Source organism: Anas platyrhynchos, chromosome 3, assembly GCF_047663525.1.
Source record: "Anas platyrhynchos isolate ZD024472 breed Pekin duck chromosome 3, IASCAAS_PekinDuck_T2T, whole genome shotgun sequence".
Lineage (NCBI taxonomy): Eukaryota > Metazoa > Chordata > Aves > Anseriformes > Anatidae > Anas > Anas platyrhynchos.
Window position 1 is genome coordinate 46,729,995 of NC_092589.1, and position 16,523 is coordinate 46,746,517.

General features: G+C 45.8%; 1 protein-coding gene across 1 annotated transcript in view; it reads left to right on the top strand.

The window, feature by feature from the left end:
- FRMD1 (FERM domain containing 1) overlaps positions 1-16,159 on the top strand; it is a 38,141-nt gene extending 21,982 nt beyond the window's left edge. The window contains exons 5-14 of the mRNA XM_027454234.3: positions 728-804; positions 2,417-2,603; positions 4,840-4,995; positions 7,342-7,407; positions 7,615-7,683; positions 7,873-8,047; positions 9,562-9,897; positions 10,035-10,163; positions 10,897-10,976; positions 12,990-16,159. Of these exons, the coding sequence (XP_027310035.2) occupies positions 728-804; positions 2,417-2,603; positions 4,840-4,995; positions 7,342-7,407; positions 7,615-7,683; positions 7,873-8,047; positions 9,562-9,897; positions 10,035-10,163; positions 10,897-10,976; positions 12,990-13,277 (1,563 nt within the window). The 3' untranslated portion in view covers positions 13,278-16,159. The remainder of the gene's footprint in view (positions 1-727; positions 805-2,416; positions 2,604-4,839; positions 4,996-7,341; positions 7,408-7,614; positions 7,684-7,872; positions 8,048-9,561; positions 9,898-10,034; positions 10,164-10,896; positions 10,977-12,989) is intronic.
- The last annotated feature ends 364 nt before the right edge of the window (positions 16,160-16,523 follow it).

Sequence of the window (16,523 nt, forward strand, 5' to 3'; positions counted from 1 at the left end):
CCTCTCCTCCTGTTCAAGCAAGCCTGTAAGTGAAGGGAAGGCTGTCCTTAAAACAAGAGAACTCCTGCTGGCTCTCCTCTAACAGACAACTCAAAGCAGACAGCAGTGTCTCCCTTTGCTCCCCGACTGCAGGAAGCTGTGAACAGCTAGACAGGAGCCCTGCCAGACAAAAGGCGAGGAGTTAATATCAGGCTGGGGCGCCCCGGCCGCAGGCAGCACGGGCTGGCTGAGCAGCTCCTGCAGCACCCTGCGTCCCCGCTGTGGGATGTGGTACAGAGCTGGGGTGTGTGGTTAACTCTGGGTGTGTGCTGGGGGGGCTGCAGCGGTATTTGCCTGGTGCCTGCCTGCCTGGCACGCTGGGGAAGGCCATGTTAAACTTGCAGTGTTCAGCACTAGTGTGTCCAGGGTGCTGCCAGGTGCTGAGCTGGGTAACTTGAGCCAGGCTGGGCATCCCCAGGCTGTTCTGGGGCTCTTTTATACCCGGCTTATCCACCCATCCAGACTCTTCAGCTCTCCCTGGGATGTTTTGCCTTTCAGCCTGTTTTAATGTTTTATGATGCCTCATTGATGTGAGCCTTGGTGGTAGTCAGATCCTCCCCAAAACTGATGAAGAGCTTAGATTAGCAAACTAAAAGCAGTATGGGGGGCAAGCTTGAGAGAAGAGGATGTTACAAGAGGAATTTTGAATGCTGAATGTTATTTAACAAATCTTCTGTCTCTGCTCTAGGGAACAGAGAAATTCAGCCCTCCTTTTGTTGCATTCTTTAGAGTACAATACTACGTAGAAAATGGAAGGGTAATAAGGTAAGTTCACTTCTGTGGTACTGTTTTCTGTTTCCTTATTAACACTTCCTTAAAAATTCAGCTTGCATTTTTGTTTTTGTTTTTGTAAGAACTACCCAGATATCCACAATGAACAGTGCATGTTTTCCCCCTGTATCACATTCCTTATCCCTAGGTCCCTGGGAGGATGGTAACTGCTTTCCCATCTGTGTTTAGAGAGCAGGTTGAATTACAGCAGTACTGAAATATGGTTAACAGCCTTTGTTTGCATCTTTTGGTCGTGTGAAAAGCATCAGATGAATATACAAAAAATAGGTATTTATACTCCACAGCACACGCTAGCAGTTCTGGTTCAGGTTTTTGTATCTGCACAGTGCTCTGTGCAGTCTGCTCCTGGAAATGGACTTTTGTAAACGGACAAAAGAAATGACTTCATAAGTTAAAGAGTTTTGCATTTGAGTGTGATCCATTCACGTGGAATATGGGCTGCACTCAAAACACAGCCGCACTGGCTGCATGGTACAGAACAAAGGATGAGGTAGTTGAAAATGAACAACTGACAGGATTAATTTGCATCAGCACTGCTGGCGTGGCTGTGACCCCAGGGCAAGCCAAGAGCTGGGATAATTCAAGTAGATTAAAATCTTTACTTAATTTTTTGGCATTTGTTCTCCTCTTGAACAAAGCTTTTTTTTTTTCTCCCCTCTTTTTCCTCCCCCCACCCTGTCCTCCATAGTCTCTCTTTTTGAATGCAGGCAAGTCTTCTGGAGTCTGTTTGGCTGTTCAGTGTTTTTTGTTTAATTTTGCTTTTAGGTACAAAGATTGCACAGCATTCTTCCACCCCCTATGCACATATCCTCTAGCATCACATGCAAATTTCTCTTGCACTAGTAATTTAATTGGACAGGTTTGTGGAGCTGTGTAGAGGTAGTTACAGGGCCCTTTCAATCTATGTGCATGTTTTTATGAGCAGACTGTAGTGTCCAGCACTTTGTCTGTACGTACATGTCAGCAGCCTGCTTCCCTTGAGCTCTTGTGAGGGTGTGTGTACACGTTATCAGGGATACAAATGCCTTATCAGACTGTGCCTGGTTAGCAGATTGAGGAAGAACACTAAAACAAGCCCAGGGCTCCTGCATCTTTTGATCTACCTTGCAGGGAATTAGCAGTTGAAAAGCACCTTAAGCCTAAGGCAAGGTGAAATGAAAAAGCAGTGCCAGGTTTAGAGGGGAAAGGAGGACAGGTGTGCAAGAAGCAGGACTGAGATTCAAGGGAGTTGGTTCTCCTGCCTGCTACAGGCTTTCCAGAAACACAGAAGCGCTTGATGTAGTCAGTCTCCAAAACAGGTGTGATACGAGTTTTCTTTCATCTACCCTCTGCCCTAACTTCTTAGATCTCGTGCTCCCCAAGATAGAGACTATTGTTTCCCATGTTTGTACAATGCTTTGTGTGCAAAGACCTTGATCTTGGCTTGGGGTTTCCCACAGGCACTTAACTGTGTCATGGTGGCATGGGCAAACATCAGGGATGCCAGTTCAAGCCTTCCTCTCACAAGGCAGATGCGTTTGAGAGTCCCTGTATTATCCTGACCTTTCTTCTCTTCCTCACACAAATCTGCCCTTGTGTCTTGCAGTGACAAGGTGGCGAGGCAGCTTTACTACTGTCATCTCAAAGAGCAAGTGCTCATGTCTCGGTGCAACCACAAAGAAGAAATCTACTTCCTGCTGGCTGCCTACAGCTTGCAGGCAGACTTGGGCAACTACAGGGAGGAGGTCCACACTGGGAAATATTTTGAACCTCAGGCATATTTCCCGCAATGGGTAAGTTTGAGAGGATCTTTCTGTCAACAACCTGCATGCAGCAGGAACTATGTCAAGCTGGTACCTAGCTACAGCCACACAACTTCCCCAGCTCCTGCTGATCTGCAAAGATCTGAAAGATCTGCACAAGCTAAGCTCTACGGAAAACCTCTGGGCTGCAATGCCAAGTATATTGCTCTTTGGTCCTAGCTCTGCAGTGCTTACCTCTGGGATGAAGAGACCTGGACCCCAAGGAGTAGTAACTGCTGTGCAGCGCCTCTGGTTCCTGCTTTGTCATTCATTTGAGGCTGAACCGTAGTAAGGGAAAAGGGAATGGCCTAAAAATGGTTTTACATGCTTATTTGTAAGCACGTGTACATTAACTCGTGCCCTCCAAGACCTACAAATGGCTTGGAACGCCAAGAGTTACTTTTATTGTTGAATGAAGGCAAATTAGCTGAGAAAAAAGAGTTTGAAACAAAAAAAGTCTGTCAGAGCTGGTTACCTGCAGGGAGTTCTCTTGTGAAATGGTCAAGAAAACTGTTTTAAGCACATCAGCATCCAGAACAATAGGAAAAGAAGCTAGCTATGTTATGGATGCCTCCGTTGCTGATACCTGCTGGGGAAGGATGTTTCCCAGAATGTGGACATGGCCTCCTCTGCAGCCTGACTGTGCTCTGTCACCTGCTTTGGGGATAATGTTCAGAACAGTGGCGGGGGTTGCATCAGGGAGTCAAGGCTGGTGGAGTCTGCAGGCACAAGTCGCAGCCTGCCTGCCGTGCAGTGCAGAAGCGCTCCTTTCTCCACCAGCAGGTCTTCATCGGGTGCCCTTCCTTGCTACAGGGCACCTGGCACAAGGTAGCTAACAAAGGGCTGGAAAAACTGAGTCTGGTGTGTGCAGTTTATGGGGCAGTTAAGTCTTATCGTAGACCATTGCTCATCTGGCAAACATTGCAAAGGCCAAGGCAAAGCCTGGCTCACCTGCGTTGAGCCACAGCCCCAAGCAAGTATGTGGGTGATTTATCACTACAAAGAGCAAAACCTGGCAGTCACAGGGACGCCTCTCTCCCTGCCCCTGGGCTGCTGTGGGGGAGATACTCCTCCTCCAACATGTCCTCCTGCAACACGTGCTGGAGATCACCTTTGGAGATCATTTGGCCAAGAGCTGCCCCAAGCCTCCTGCTAGTGAGGAGAGGCGGTGTTGCCCCGGGGTGAGCAACCCAGCTTTGAACTGTGGAGCTGTACTTCTTTCTGCTGATGCTGCACAGCTGATGGCATCGATGTTGTTCTTCCCTGAGCCCAGCCTTCCTCGCGGGAGGGCAGTTTATCTAGCACAGCATGCAAGGAGAGCAGAGGTGTTACCAAAGAGAGTAAACAAGGGGCTGAATTTAAAATGGAAGTGGGATTTGGGTGACAGGGTCCGGTTGTTTTGGGTCAGGACAGGCTGCTTCTGACAGGATGTTCACAGGTACCTGGTGGGGTCTAGTTTTAAGCACCCTGCATGGCAAGGGATTTTGTGAAGTGAATTCAGCCAACACTCCTCTTATGTGTCACTGCTGCTCACAGCCTGGAAGGGGCCAGTCTGGCTGGGCTGCCCTGTAGTGTTGTCTGGAGAGAGCATGTGGCCAAGCACAGGAACTGGGTACTCACAGGGCAAGAGTAAAAAAAGGTCCAGTGCAGGTTTCTCTACTACTTAGCAAAGCTGCATGCCTGCCAACCACTCCAGACAGACACAAAATACCTTGAGATAGTGTTACCCTCCCCTTTGACTATGGAAATGCTAAGTAAGCCTAATGTGTAGTTTCTGGTCTTTAAAGTAAAAACAAAGCAAAACGCACAAAAAAAAAAAAGAAACCACACCAAAAAACCCACAACCCTCTAGCGTTTCTGCAGTGCTGGGAGATGTTGCTGCTGATTGTGTTGGCATGCAGACCTGTATTTGTTATCTGCCCATAAGCATTTAGGGATGCCAGGAGTTAGGGAAACTAATTCCAGCGCTTGAGAATGAAAAGAGCTGACACGAGCTCTGCAGTCTCTGTTATGATTTTGCCATCTATGATCTGTTGGGAGACATCGGTATCATCGGAGCTGCTTTAAATGCTTATCCTCCAGGGAGGTAGAGGTGAACCTGGGCTAACTTCTTGGGAGAATGCATGAACCTCCTCCACCTCCAGTCTTGGCTTTGCTGTTGATCACAGCTGCCTCTCGTGGGCTTTACTGAAGAGTTGCTGACTTGTTTGTTTTCCTTGTGGTTTAGATAATTGCAAAGAGGGGGAGCGACTACATCTTGAAACATGCCCCAGAGATGCACCGAGAACAGCAAGGCCTGAGTGCAAAGGAAGCTGTGCTGAAGTTCATTAAGGAGTCCTGCTTGTTGGAAGATGTTCCCGTCCACTTCTACAGGCTGCAGAAGGTTAAACAAAGAGCTTATTTTAAACATCTTTCTCCTTTTTAATTGGGTCACTGTTTTGTTTTTCACTTTCTGTGTAGTTGAAGAACAGTTGCCTCTGATTTGGAGAGGACAAACAAGTCTAAAATATCCAGGCTGTGAGACCTGTCCCCATAAACAAATTTGCTTCCAATTTGCTAGTGTAGCTGGAACATTATTTTGTCCCTCGGCCAACAAACTGGCCACAGGAATGGCAAAACTTAATTTTTGCTTTGTCCCTGCCTGCCAGTGTACTCGCACCAGGGAAATCACTGAGAAGCTGCACTTTGTTGCAGTCCACTGAAATGGTGACAGGAGGTCAGTCAGCTTTCACACAGACACCACATAATAACTGAAGGTGACACGAGTCATCCCACCTTTCTTACCCCCCTTCAACACTGTTGGAGTGCTGTTTTTTTTTTTTGGCTGTATTGTTTTCAGCTTTTTGGATTCCTTGATTGTTGCTTGTCCCTGAGTCTTTGCCTTTCCACCCAAGCCTGCTTTAACCAGATTTGCTTCACTATGATGTGCTAAAAGTGTAGTCTAGAAATAGGACTGAAGAGAAGTTTGGTGTTCCACCTAGGCGAGTGAAACCTGCTCAAGCAATTAGGAATTGCATGAACTTTTCCGAATGGAGCTGCTCTACCTTGTCAGACTCATGATTAAACATCTTGTCTGTTTGTGCTGGGTCAGAATTCAGTCTGGAAAGTTTCTGCTTCCTTTGACCAAACGTGGCAGCTCTAGTTACTGCAGAAACACAGAGAAGAGCCTTGCATTTTCCAAAGGAGATAAATTCCACTTTGGTTTTCAATCTAGGGTTAGTTTCAGTCCTTCACAAACTAGCTGCTCCCCCTACCTCTGTTCTGCCCTTCTGTCCTCTCCGTTTTGATGCTAATGCTGTTAATGATGCAGTCATAAGAGGGTTGGTTACACTTGAATGCCATAAGAAATCCAGCTGGCAAGACATGGTATAATTTGTATCTGAAGGCACTGGGGCTGTGAAACTGATTGCCCTTAATATCTAAATTTGAGTCTGACTTGAACTCATATTTTCTGCATTAACTCCTTTGTGTTGTTGTATCCACAACATGCTTTTCTTCCTGCTGCATGACACAAGGGATCTCGTGGTGAGGCATCCTCCTCCTAGATGACTCCTGGGCCACAAAGCTCCTGATCGAGCTCACAGGGGTGCTGGGTGAAGGTGTTGGTACACTGGCTGCCATGAGATGTCAATAGCAGTCACTTCTGTCTTACTCCCTCCTTGTGGCTGCTGCTGGGGTTGGGGACTCTGAAAGACAACAGGCAGCACTGAGCACCATATCCCTCCTCCAGACCAGCACTGATTTATTAAAGCTCTTTGACTTTAGGAGGCAGAAAGCATTTCTTAGTGACTTTCAGCTGGAGTTCTGCTGGATATGGGTGTTAACAGAGGGGCAGAGGCTGAGGTAGATGTGACATTGTGTGGCTTGCATCTTGACAAGCCAGGTGAGAAAATCTTGGTGTGAAGTTTGAGCTCTGTGACTCCAGAAATTTTTACCCAGTGATTTTCTTCCTCCCGCTCCTCCTAGTAAGAGAAGTCTGTGTTGTCCCCCTCTGACTCCACCATGCCAGTAGAGAGATTGAGTGCACTAGTGCTGGACAGTTCGGGGATTTTTGATTTTCAATCTTTAAGCAAAGGAATCTCCTAATTAGAGAGAGATTATGTGGTATGAAGGTACAGCACGAGGAAAAACAAGGCAAATTTCCAGTTCAGCCTTAAGCACATAAAACTGTCTGTTCCCAACACTGAGATGAAAAGGTTAGGAGAAAAGTCCTGTAACTTTGGGCACTGATTAGCTCTCTCCTGGCAAACGTACACCTGAGGTCCAGCACGTCCCAGGGTGAGAACAGCCATGCTGTGGTAAGGGGAAGGGGCAGACATCGCTTCTGTTTTGGGCTCTCTGTCACCTGGAGAGTGAGAGATGTGAATGTTTGCGCTAACAGCAGAGATGGTGGTGGTAGTGAGTCTGTTACAAATTGCCTCTGAGGACAGTAATGGTCTGTGCCCTCAGATCACTTAAGCTGCAGGATTCCCTCTCTGGGGCTGTTTGGGGCATGTGCTGCTGGTGAAAAGCTGGAGACTTCCAGCACAGGGGGATTTGTAGGTGTTTCTGATCTCAGAATTCTTCAGGGATCAACAAGACGAGATGCTTGTTAGAAACAATAAAAAGCAAATGGGCTGATGGCATCTGTCTGATGAGCAGTCCTGCTACCTCTCTTGCAGTAGGTGCCAGAACAAGAGCGTGGTCTTTGTAGATTAACCTTTGACTCCAGGCTCTTCTGTCCTTTTAGGATAAGAAGGAGGATCGCCCAACAGTTATCCTGGGCCTGACCCTTAGAGGAATGCACATCTATCAGGTAACAGGCTGCCATGAAAGCCTTCTGGTGTAGCATTAACTCTGCCTAGCTCCCCTGTCCTCCCCCCACCAGCACTCCTCTGCCTCCCCTGTGAGCAGCAGGCTCCGCATATCTTGCATTCTTGGTTGTTTGCAAATTCTTTGCACATCACTGACTCCACCCTGTACCTGCCAGTTCCTGTGTCACCCCGAGTTTGATGTGTTGCAGGAGGTGAACCACGTTCGTCAGCTCCTCTACGACTTTCCCTGGTCGCACATCGGGAAGCTGGCGTTTCTGGTGAGTGTGACAGAACGGATGCCATCTGGCAGCGAGCTGCCCACCTGGGACCTGGCGAAGCTGTCGGCCTGCCCAAATTTCGATGTCAAGTCCTGTAACTCACACGCACAAGACTGCGGCTACCTCAGTTAGCCATGTGGCCAAAGACATGTTCGTGCTCACTCACTGGCATCTCTCCTCTTTATGCAGGGGAAAAAATTTGAGATCCAGCCAGACGGTTTGCCCTCTGCACGGAAACTGGTTTACTACACAGGTTGCCCCTTCAGGTCACGGCACTTGCTGCAGCTCCTCAGCAACAGCCACCGGCTCTTTCTGAATATCCAGCCAGTGCTGAAGCAAATCCAAAAACTGGAGGAGGCTGAAGGTATGTGGCAGAAGAGCAGGTGGCTTTGGTAAGGGGAAGAGTACATACAGTATGTTAGGCTTTGATATTTGTTTCTGGCACCAGCAGCTCCCACCTGAGAGCAGATCAGAACTCCTCGAATTTGTACTTTCTGATGGGGGATCCAACTGCTCCATGTCCATCTTGTCAACTCTAAGGAGTTCACATCCATCTCTGAAGTGGTGGCGCATGGTTACGTGGAATCAGTGTATGAGGAGAGGTGGCCGTTGGTGTCATCCACCTTGGTTATTTCTGTCTTTTCCTTCAGTGGGGATATAAAAGTGGCATGGAGCTGTGTGGGAACAACTAGTGCCATGTGCCAGCAACCTTTACAAAGGCTCACTAATCAAGTGCATGTGGGCAAAAGGCTCAGATTGCTTTCACAAACCCTTTGCATTCTTGGAAGTCCCTTTTTGGTGACTCTGTTTTTACTCTGTTGTTGGTCAGATAGCAACATGGCAGTGTTTGTAAAAATTGCAACTAAACAGGTTCACTATTAAAAATGTTTCCAAAAATTTCCAGAGTCAAATTGGGATCTACTGCTTCTCTTGCTTGGCATATATCCTGGCACCTGATTAGCTGCTATTTGTTTTTCCTATTTGGTAGTGGCCTTCTTAGAGGCTAGCTCATGTGAGTACTTGCTTCTCCTGGCTTTGTTCTTCAAAGAACAGATTTCTGTCTTCTGAGAAAGGCAGAGGCATGGCAGACAGCAAGGCTTCCTTGGACTTGTGCTAGAGCTGCTGCCCTGTCTTTGTTGGCATTTTGAAATCCTGTTCCTTGCCAGACACTGTCAGGAAATCTCTGCTAACATTTTATTGCCTGCAATTCAGAGCTTAAATAAACATCTTACAACATTGTGGTAATACCTGGGGATGTGATTCAGGTGCCCAGACACAAATGTTTGAAATGCCCCTGTGCACCTCCCCCCCCTGCTTTCTAGCTTCCACTTCGGGGTGGGACAGATTTCTTCTAAATTGTTTTGTATCTCCTAGCTTCTTGTGGATTTCTTGTCCACCTTCAGCATGCTTCTTTTTTGGGTAACAGAAAAGCCATGGGAGAAATCATTAATAAATGCCAGCCATGGAGATCCCATTCTTAGCTGTCTCCATACATTGGTGACTCTCTTGAGAAATGATCGATGTACTCTATTTTAAAGACTGAACACTTAGGTTAGGTACGCGATTCCTGCTTTGCTGCATTTCCTTCATTCTGGAAGGCAGTATTTCTGAATTGTAACTGCCTCTAGCTGCCTGCCCTAATTCAGCAGATACTGGTTTTACTGTAAAGTATGACTGTGGTTCTGTTGCAACCTGCTGGGCATCCCACTGTCTGTAGAATAAGCAGAACACAAAACTTGCTTTTCATTTATTTGTTCAGTAGCTGCAGCAATTTTCTTCACCATCAGGTTGTGCCTGTCCCAGAACTTACCAGTTTTGTTACCCTTCCTTCAGTCTTGCTTAAAGTTTCCCCTGCCTTCTCTCCTGGTTCTTTCTCAGAGAAGAAGCGCTACCGGGAGTCCTATATCAGCGACACGCTGGACATGGACCTGGACCCGTGCGACAAGAACTCGCGCGGCAGCGGGAGCAGCGTGGGCAGCCGGAGGGATAACCGCCTCTCGCGCCAGTCCACAGGGAGCCACGGCAGCTCTCACACCTCGGGCATTGAGGCTGACTCGAGGCACCGAGTGTCAGTGGAGATGTCGGTGGATGAGCCCTTTGGCATCGACCGAGTGCACAGGAAAGAGAAATCCTGCAGCTCAACCATCAGCTATGGTAGCTCTGGCATTGACAGCGGCAGTAAGGGGAGGGCTGAAGATGACTCTCAGGATGATGGTAAGGAATTTGGAGATGCAGAGTAACTTCTAAGCCTGCTTCTGCTTTCTACAGGAGAACGGAGAATAAGAAAACATGAAGCAACTCGGAGCAGGCATATAATGCTAACCCTTCTCCTGCCACTCTTTTCCTCCTAGATCTTGAGCTGGCAGTAGATGAGCCAGAGGAGGTGCCTGTAGATGAGCCTTTAGGAAGAGACGAGTTAGAGGAGGCCACTGTGGAAGAAGCTGTTGAATCTCTTCCTCTAGATGCTGCTAGCTGCCAAGGTGAGATGGCTTCTGCTACTGCTGAGTGCTTTTCTTGAGGCTGTAACATCAGGAAGATGTTTGGGCAATCAGATGTAATCTGAGAGATCTAAGAAAGCTGTGTCTTCTTCCAAACAAAGTGCTACTTACTGTCTACATACTGCAGCAGTATTTGAAGTCAGCTCCTCTAGAGTTTAAAGGCCAGCACCTTATATTGTACAGTGTTACTTTCCCCTTTGTTCCTTAAGGTCTCCCCTTTCCCAGTTTAGCAAGTTACTGTGTTTATATGCAGTTAACGACAAAAAGATAACTGAGGCAAACCTTCTGTAGTGAAGGATTTAATTTAAAATCTTGTATACCACAAGACAGCCAAGGGGTTCAACCACAGATTAATGGGCAAGTTGCAGGAATTAATAGCTTAAGTTCTGTGGCTTATGCTATGGGGAATGCTAGACAATGGGTTCATGCAGGAGCTGTCTGGCCTTAAGACATAACAGGCTTCGTAGCAAATCAAGATGGGCAAATACGGGAGAAGTTGGTGAAAAGCTGTTTTCTTGTGAGCTTTTAAATGTTGCTTCTTAGGGACAAACAGGAGTATTTGTGAGCAAAACTCTCAGAATATTGAGGGTGCTTAGTGATGTATACTTGTATTTATAGGATAGCACTGTCTGTGTGTAGCCTGTGAGGACAACTTCCCCTTTCTGCCAATAAAAACTAAAACCTGTAACGCTTCTTATTTCCTCCTCCTTTGCAGCTGTAAATCAGGAGTCGCTGTCTGTGGTGCAAGTCACGCTAATAAAAATGAGAGGTCAAAGTGTGGAGTCCCTTCATCAGGTAAGGAGTGGTGCTTGGCAGGAAGGTCTGTGTGTGGGCGTTGAACCAAAGTCTAGTGTAATGGAGACAGCTGTAAATCAGGTGAACTTGATAGGTCTGTATTTGACTGATTGAAATGGTCTAACTGAAAACAGCTGTTGGCCAATGACTGCTGTTGGGAATAGGATGAGAGCAACATTTGGGTCCAGAAAAGTACAGAGAGGTTTGGAGCGACCAGTGTGGAAATCTTGCAAGCCAGCCATCATCTGCCTTAAGCTTCCAGACAGGAAATGGAAAATAAACCACTTGCAAATTTTCAGCACAATGTAGAGCCAAGACCATCCATACAGTTTGGATGTGGGTTGCAAGCTTGATCATCTTCCTGCTCCTGAAGCCAGAAGGAGCTCACATCAGAGCAAAACCAGATGTTCAAGCTCTAATTGCTATCATTTGTGTGATTATACTATGTGTATGCTGAAGTCTTTGTTGTCAACATTTTATTTTCATCCAACCCTTGAGAAAAGACAACTATATATGGTAAAATATGTCATATCGTAAGTTGGACTTTGGGAAAAGTTTATGAAGTTGTCTTTTTAAGGCCAAACAATATCTTTTTCAGCTTGTACCCACAGGGATGGAAATGTTTAGTTTCTTTATGTAAAAAAAAAAAAAAGCCTCTGCCTCTAGTTTTCTTTCTTGATCCACATTATCCTTATCTGCTAAAAGAATTTAAAAAATCTATTCACCCTTTTGCCCTATACTCCCAGATTTTTTTTCTGAACAAGGACTTAAATCACTTTAAAACTTCTTTTCACTTCTCATGATTCTTACTGGACCCAGTCAAAAGTGATAAGGATTTCACTTATCAGCAAAGTACTCTGTTAAGTGCTGTGAGAGATGGAAAAAATAACCAAGCTTTTATATCATAAGCTGAATGCTGTGCAGTACAAATCATAATGTACTTATTTCTGAATTTGAGTTGAGTGACTGAAGACAGCAAGGCAAGGAGCAGGTATCTGGTTTAAAGTACTGGTTTTATGTTAATACTTTCACCAACACACACTTAGGCCGTTAATTGATTGGGAGGCATCTGTTTTATAAGAGTGTTTCTGATCAGCACAGGACTGCTTAAGCAATTAAGAGACATCTCTTCACCCTGATGGCACTTGTACACAACTGTGTTTGCTTAGTGCTGGATGGACCATGCAGTATACATGTATGCCTGTTTCTGGGAGCACAGCTGAGCCAACACGGATTTCCTCAGGGTAGTTTTCTAGTTCCCATCCAGTGTAGGTGAGAGACTTAGTACTGGGAGGTGCTTCTCTGTGTTGCTAACAGAAATGTCTCAGCTTAATATTAAAATCAGCATGTAGAAGCTGATTGTTAAGACAGAGAGCAAGAAAAAACAGGTGGGGAAGTTGGAAATGTCTTGTGTGGTCAGTAATGCCTCCAAAGAGGACACATCACTACAGCTTGTGTAGCATGACATCTTCCTCTGGGAATTACTGCTGCTTTGTTGCTCTTGACTTCGTTTCTGAGCAATGTTATGTAGACAAAAGTATATATTGCACTTAGTGAATTTTGGACACTAACCCGTTAATTTGCATGGTTGTTACCAACTTTCCTTTCAGCTCCCAAGACTTTAAAAGACTTTAAGTAGCTTCATCTTGGTGTGTTCAAGCAGTTGGGGTGATTCTTTAATGCATGTGTTAGCGGAACCATGCAGTCAGTGCAAGTGTCAGGTTGTTCAGATGTCATTAATACCTGCCCAGTGTTTTGTCCTTTGTACTGGACGCAGAGGACATGGTACATAGAGATTAGGATCTGGTGCAGTGAGGCAGGGTGGCTGCACACACTTGTAATTTCTTAATACTTCATAACTTCTTCATTAAGCCGATATCCTTCAGAAGGCTGGTGGGGCTGTTTGAAGGAGTGGAAGAACAATTTGGAAAATTTGAAGCATGCATAGCCAGCATCCTTAGGCAGTGCCTGAGCTCATCATTGTTATTCACGTGCATTTTACTGAACTGGCAGGTCAAATCGCCGAGAGGCAGGAGCTGCACAGACCAGCACAGCCAGAGTTTGGATGACATCCGCCTGTACAAGCACCGGCACCCGCCACTGAGTGCCACGCTGTCCTCGGACACGTCCCACAGCTACACGTTCGGCTGCAGCCTGGAGGATAAGCTGTCTGTCTACGGCTGCGTTTATTCCACAGCGGACTGCAAAACCAAGTCTGCCCTTTACGGGAAGCGATCTATGAACTGCCTCTCCTTGGATCTGCTGGGAGAGGACCAGCTGCCAGAGGAGTTCGTGGTGTAATGAGATTGGAGCTCTTCCATACCAGGAAACAGCACAGCATGGAAATATATACCTCATTCACACGTGTGATGTCACTGGGTCTTGTAGGAGATTGAGCAGCTTTGTTACTCAACTCCGTAATCAGCAAGTGGCATCGCTTCTGCAGACCTGACTACAGGGCAAATCAGCTGGAGTGTAGCACTTAACGTTGGCGTTGGGAGGGTCTGCTGAGCAGAACATGGAAGTGGGCTGCACCATTAGTAGTGACCAAAAAAACACAACCCAAAACTGGACCAAAATTGATTTATCAGAAAGATATTTACAAAGTCCATGGCCGTTTAGCTTCCTGCTTTTCTCTTGTGGTCCATTTATGTTAATGCTACTATACAAGTAGTTTGATTGTCTTGAGCTTGTGCTGCTGCAGCACTGCTAGCGGCTGTCAGGTCAGGATATACTCTCAGCATATTTGGATGTCTGTGCATGGAAAAGTCTAGCCTTTTCTGATTGTAATGCACAGAAGTTGCCTGTTTGCTTTACTGGGAGCAAAACTTGCTCTGCCTTGAGCTTTTTGTTTGTTTTGTTTTGTTTTGATGTAAGCATCCAGCCAAATACAATGTAGGTTCTGTGTGTTTGTATTTTTTTTTAATGCAACAATTGGAACTGTCTGTCAGCTGTCACTACTACTGCCATGGTATAGATGGGTAAATAAATCCCTATATCCTTGGGAGAGAGATGGGGGAAGGGATGAAACAAATAGCCATTTCTGAGCATACAGAGGACAATTTAAGAGCAGTAAATGACTGGCTCTCGAAGACAGGAGTGTGACTGGAGAATTTGTCCGGGCATGATCACCCCTTAAGTTGCATCATACTTTTAATGTTGTTCTTTTCTTTATTTTTCATAGAACTGTTCCTTAGAATTTTTTACTCTGCTGGGGGCAGATGTGGACTGGAGAAAGTCGCTTTGGATAGACAAAGCTCCCAGTGGCTGTGTTCAACTTCATCCTGCATAGGTCACGGAAGTGTGCGTGAGCGATGCTGTAGGGCCTGTGATGTGATGATGGAGGCACGGGGGGAACCAGGGGTACTTTGGGTGGTCTTGAGTCCTGTGGAGCTGGCCATGCTGGCTCCTGGCAGGAAAATAGCTGTAATTATGCTGTTTGATTAAGGGATTTGTCTGGTGTGGAAAACACACTGCTGCCCTGTTACATCCAAATAAATGTATAGTTTTTTTGATTTCCTTCCCTGCCTTCCCCCGCTGGTAGTACCCCCTCCCCATCAATTCCCAACATCTGTGAAGCTTGTACTTAGATCATGCATAACCTGCTTTGGACAGCAGGTGGACACTAACTGCTTTTCATGGCAAACTTTAGAAGCTGAATGATGCTGTTGTGCTGATTTGGGAAGTATGTGTTGTACAGTGTTGATCAATCGGAAGATGAAGATGGCTGCTTTGGGAAAGGAAGGAAGTCAAACCACAACGAGGGAGGGTTCATGCTGCTGCCTTGACAGGCTTAGCAGTTGTCCAGTGAATTGCATTCCTGTACTCTGTCAAAATAGCAAATCCGTGAAGTCTGCAAGCTCACTGTTTCTATGCAAGTCAATGTGGTGTAAAGAGACCACTTCAGGCCACCAGATGCACCTGCATTTGCTGAAGTGACATCAGTGGCCGTACATCCTCGTAGACAAATCTAGCCCAAACTGTTAGCCGTATGTATGAATGAATGATGGACACAACTCACTGTAACCACAACTTAATTGACTGTGCTCTCTTTGATCATGCTGTTCTTTCTTCTCTTAATGAACAATTATATGTGTGTTCACTGTAGCCTTTTTTCCATCCTTCCAAGCAAAGCCAAAATACCTTTAGAGTACCTGAAGCATATTTACAGTATCTAAAAAAAAGCTCTCCTAAATGGACCTAAATGGTGAAAGGGCATCTGGCTGCTTGTGGACAGTCCAGTTAAGCCTTCCCTGATACTTGGGACCTATTTGGCCGTAAGCTGTTGGAGATTGTACGCCTCCAAGAACCAGGAGGAAGGTGGCAGTGCTGCAGGGAGCAGCTTTGCTCTTGCACCTGTTGCAGAGCTGGAGGGACAGCTCTAAAATACGGCAGGTATCGTTATTTGGAAGGGTGTCACAAAACAGGCATGTGTTCCACGTGCTCGCATACATGCACACTTGTCTCAAAGACAATCACAGTCATACCTGCCTCAGCCTGACCAGTTTTCTGAAGTGTTTATTAACCATTAAGAATGAGCAGCTTGGTATTTTCTTTTCACAGCTACCAAACATTAACTAGAACTGGTGAAATGCTGCAGTCCTGGTGTTGCTGGTTCACAAAATATACCACTGCCTGACAGCAGTGTAATTGGCTCTTGCACAAGTCTCTGTTGCCTTGTATGTACATGGGGGTTCCCTGTATTTGTTCATGGCTGGTGGGGAAGGCAAGTGCTCCAAATCTTCATTCAGTGGTCTACGCAGTTCCCCCAGTACTGTAAGTTACAAATGCATATGAAGGGGAGACTGGACACTTTTTTTTATGTGTACAGACTGAGAGTGAATCAGTGAATACCTTACAAGCACTGTGAATATCTATTATGCAAGTTTTTGTATTCATATAAAAAAAAAAAAAAGTTCCTGCTAGTAATAGATGTTTTTTGTCTTTGGATTTAGAATGTCTTATTATTTTGGTTTCATTAGTTTGGTAGAGGGTAACTTGTAAGCATTTATCAGCTGATGTTAGAAACTAGCTGCCAATATTTGTATATATTTGTAATATACTTGTGGTATAATCACTCTATTTTAATGGTAAAAGTTTCTCCTTTCTATGAAAGGAATTTTTTGTTAAAAAAAAAAAAAGTATATGTACACCTGCAATAAAGTATTGACAGAAAAAAGTAATTGTATATATATATTTTTTTCCTTCCAAGAGGTGGATGTCAGTGATGTCTTCCATTTGAGATAGATAGGTTTTGGAAATGAATGTGCTGCTGGGCTGTAACCCATGCGTGAGCTCAGCTTCCAGTGGAAAACCATGAACACTGCCGTCACTGGAACAACTCCTTTTCTTCCCTGCCAGCCTCGGCAGCAAGTTGCCAGAGGGGCCTCTGTCATACCTTGAGGACCCAGTCCAGCCGGTTGGAGTCAGCTGGAGCGCTGATGGGGGCTGAATCTAAGTAATGAGACATGGGACAAGCTGCTCACGGTGGTTGGTAGAGAGAACAGCGTGTGGACAACTCCCAGGGGTGTAGAGAGCTCCTGTCAG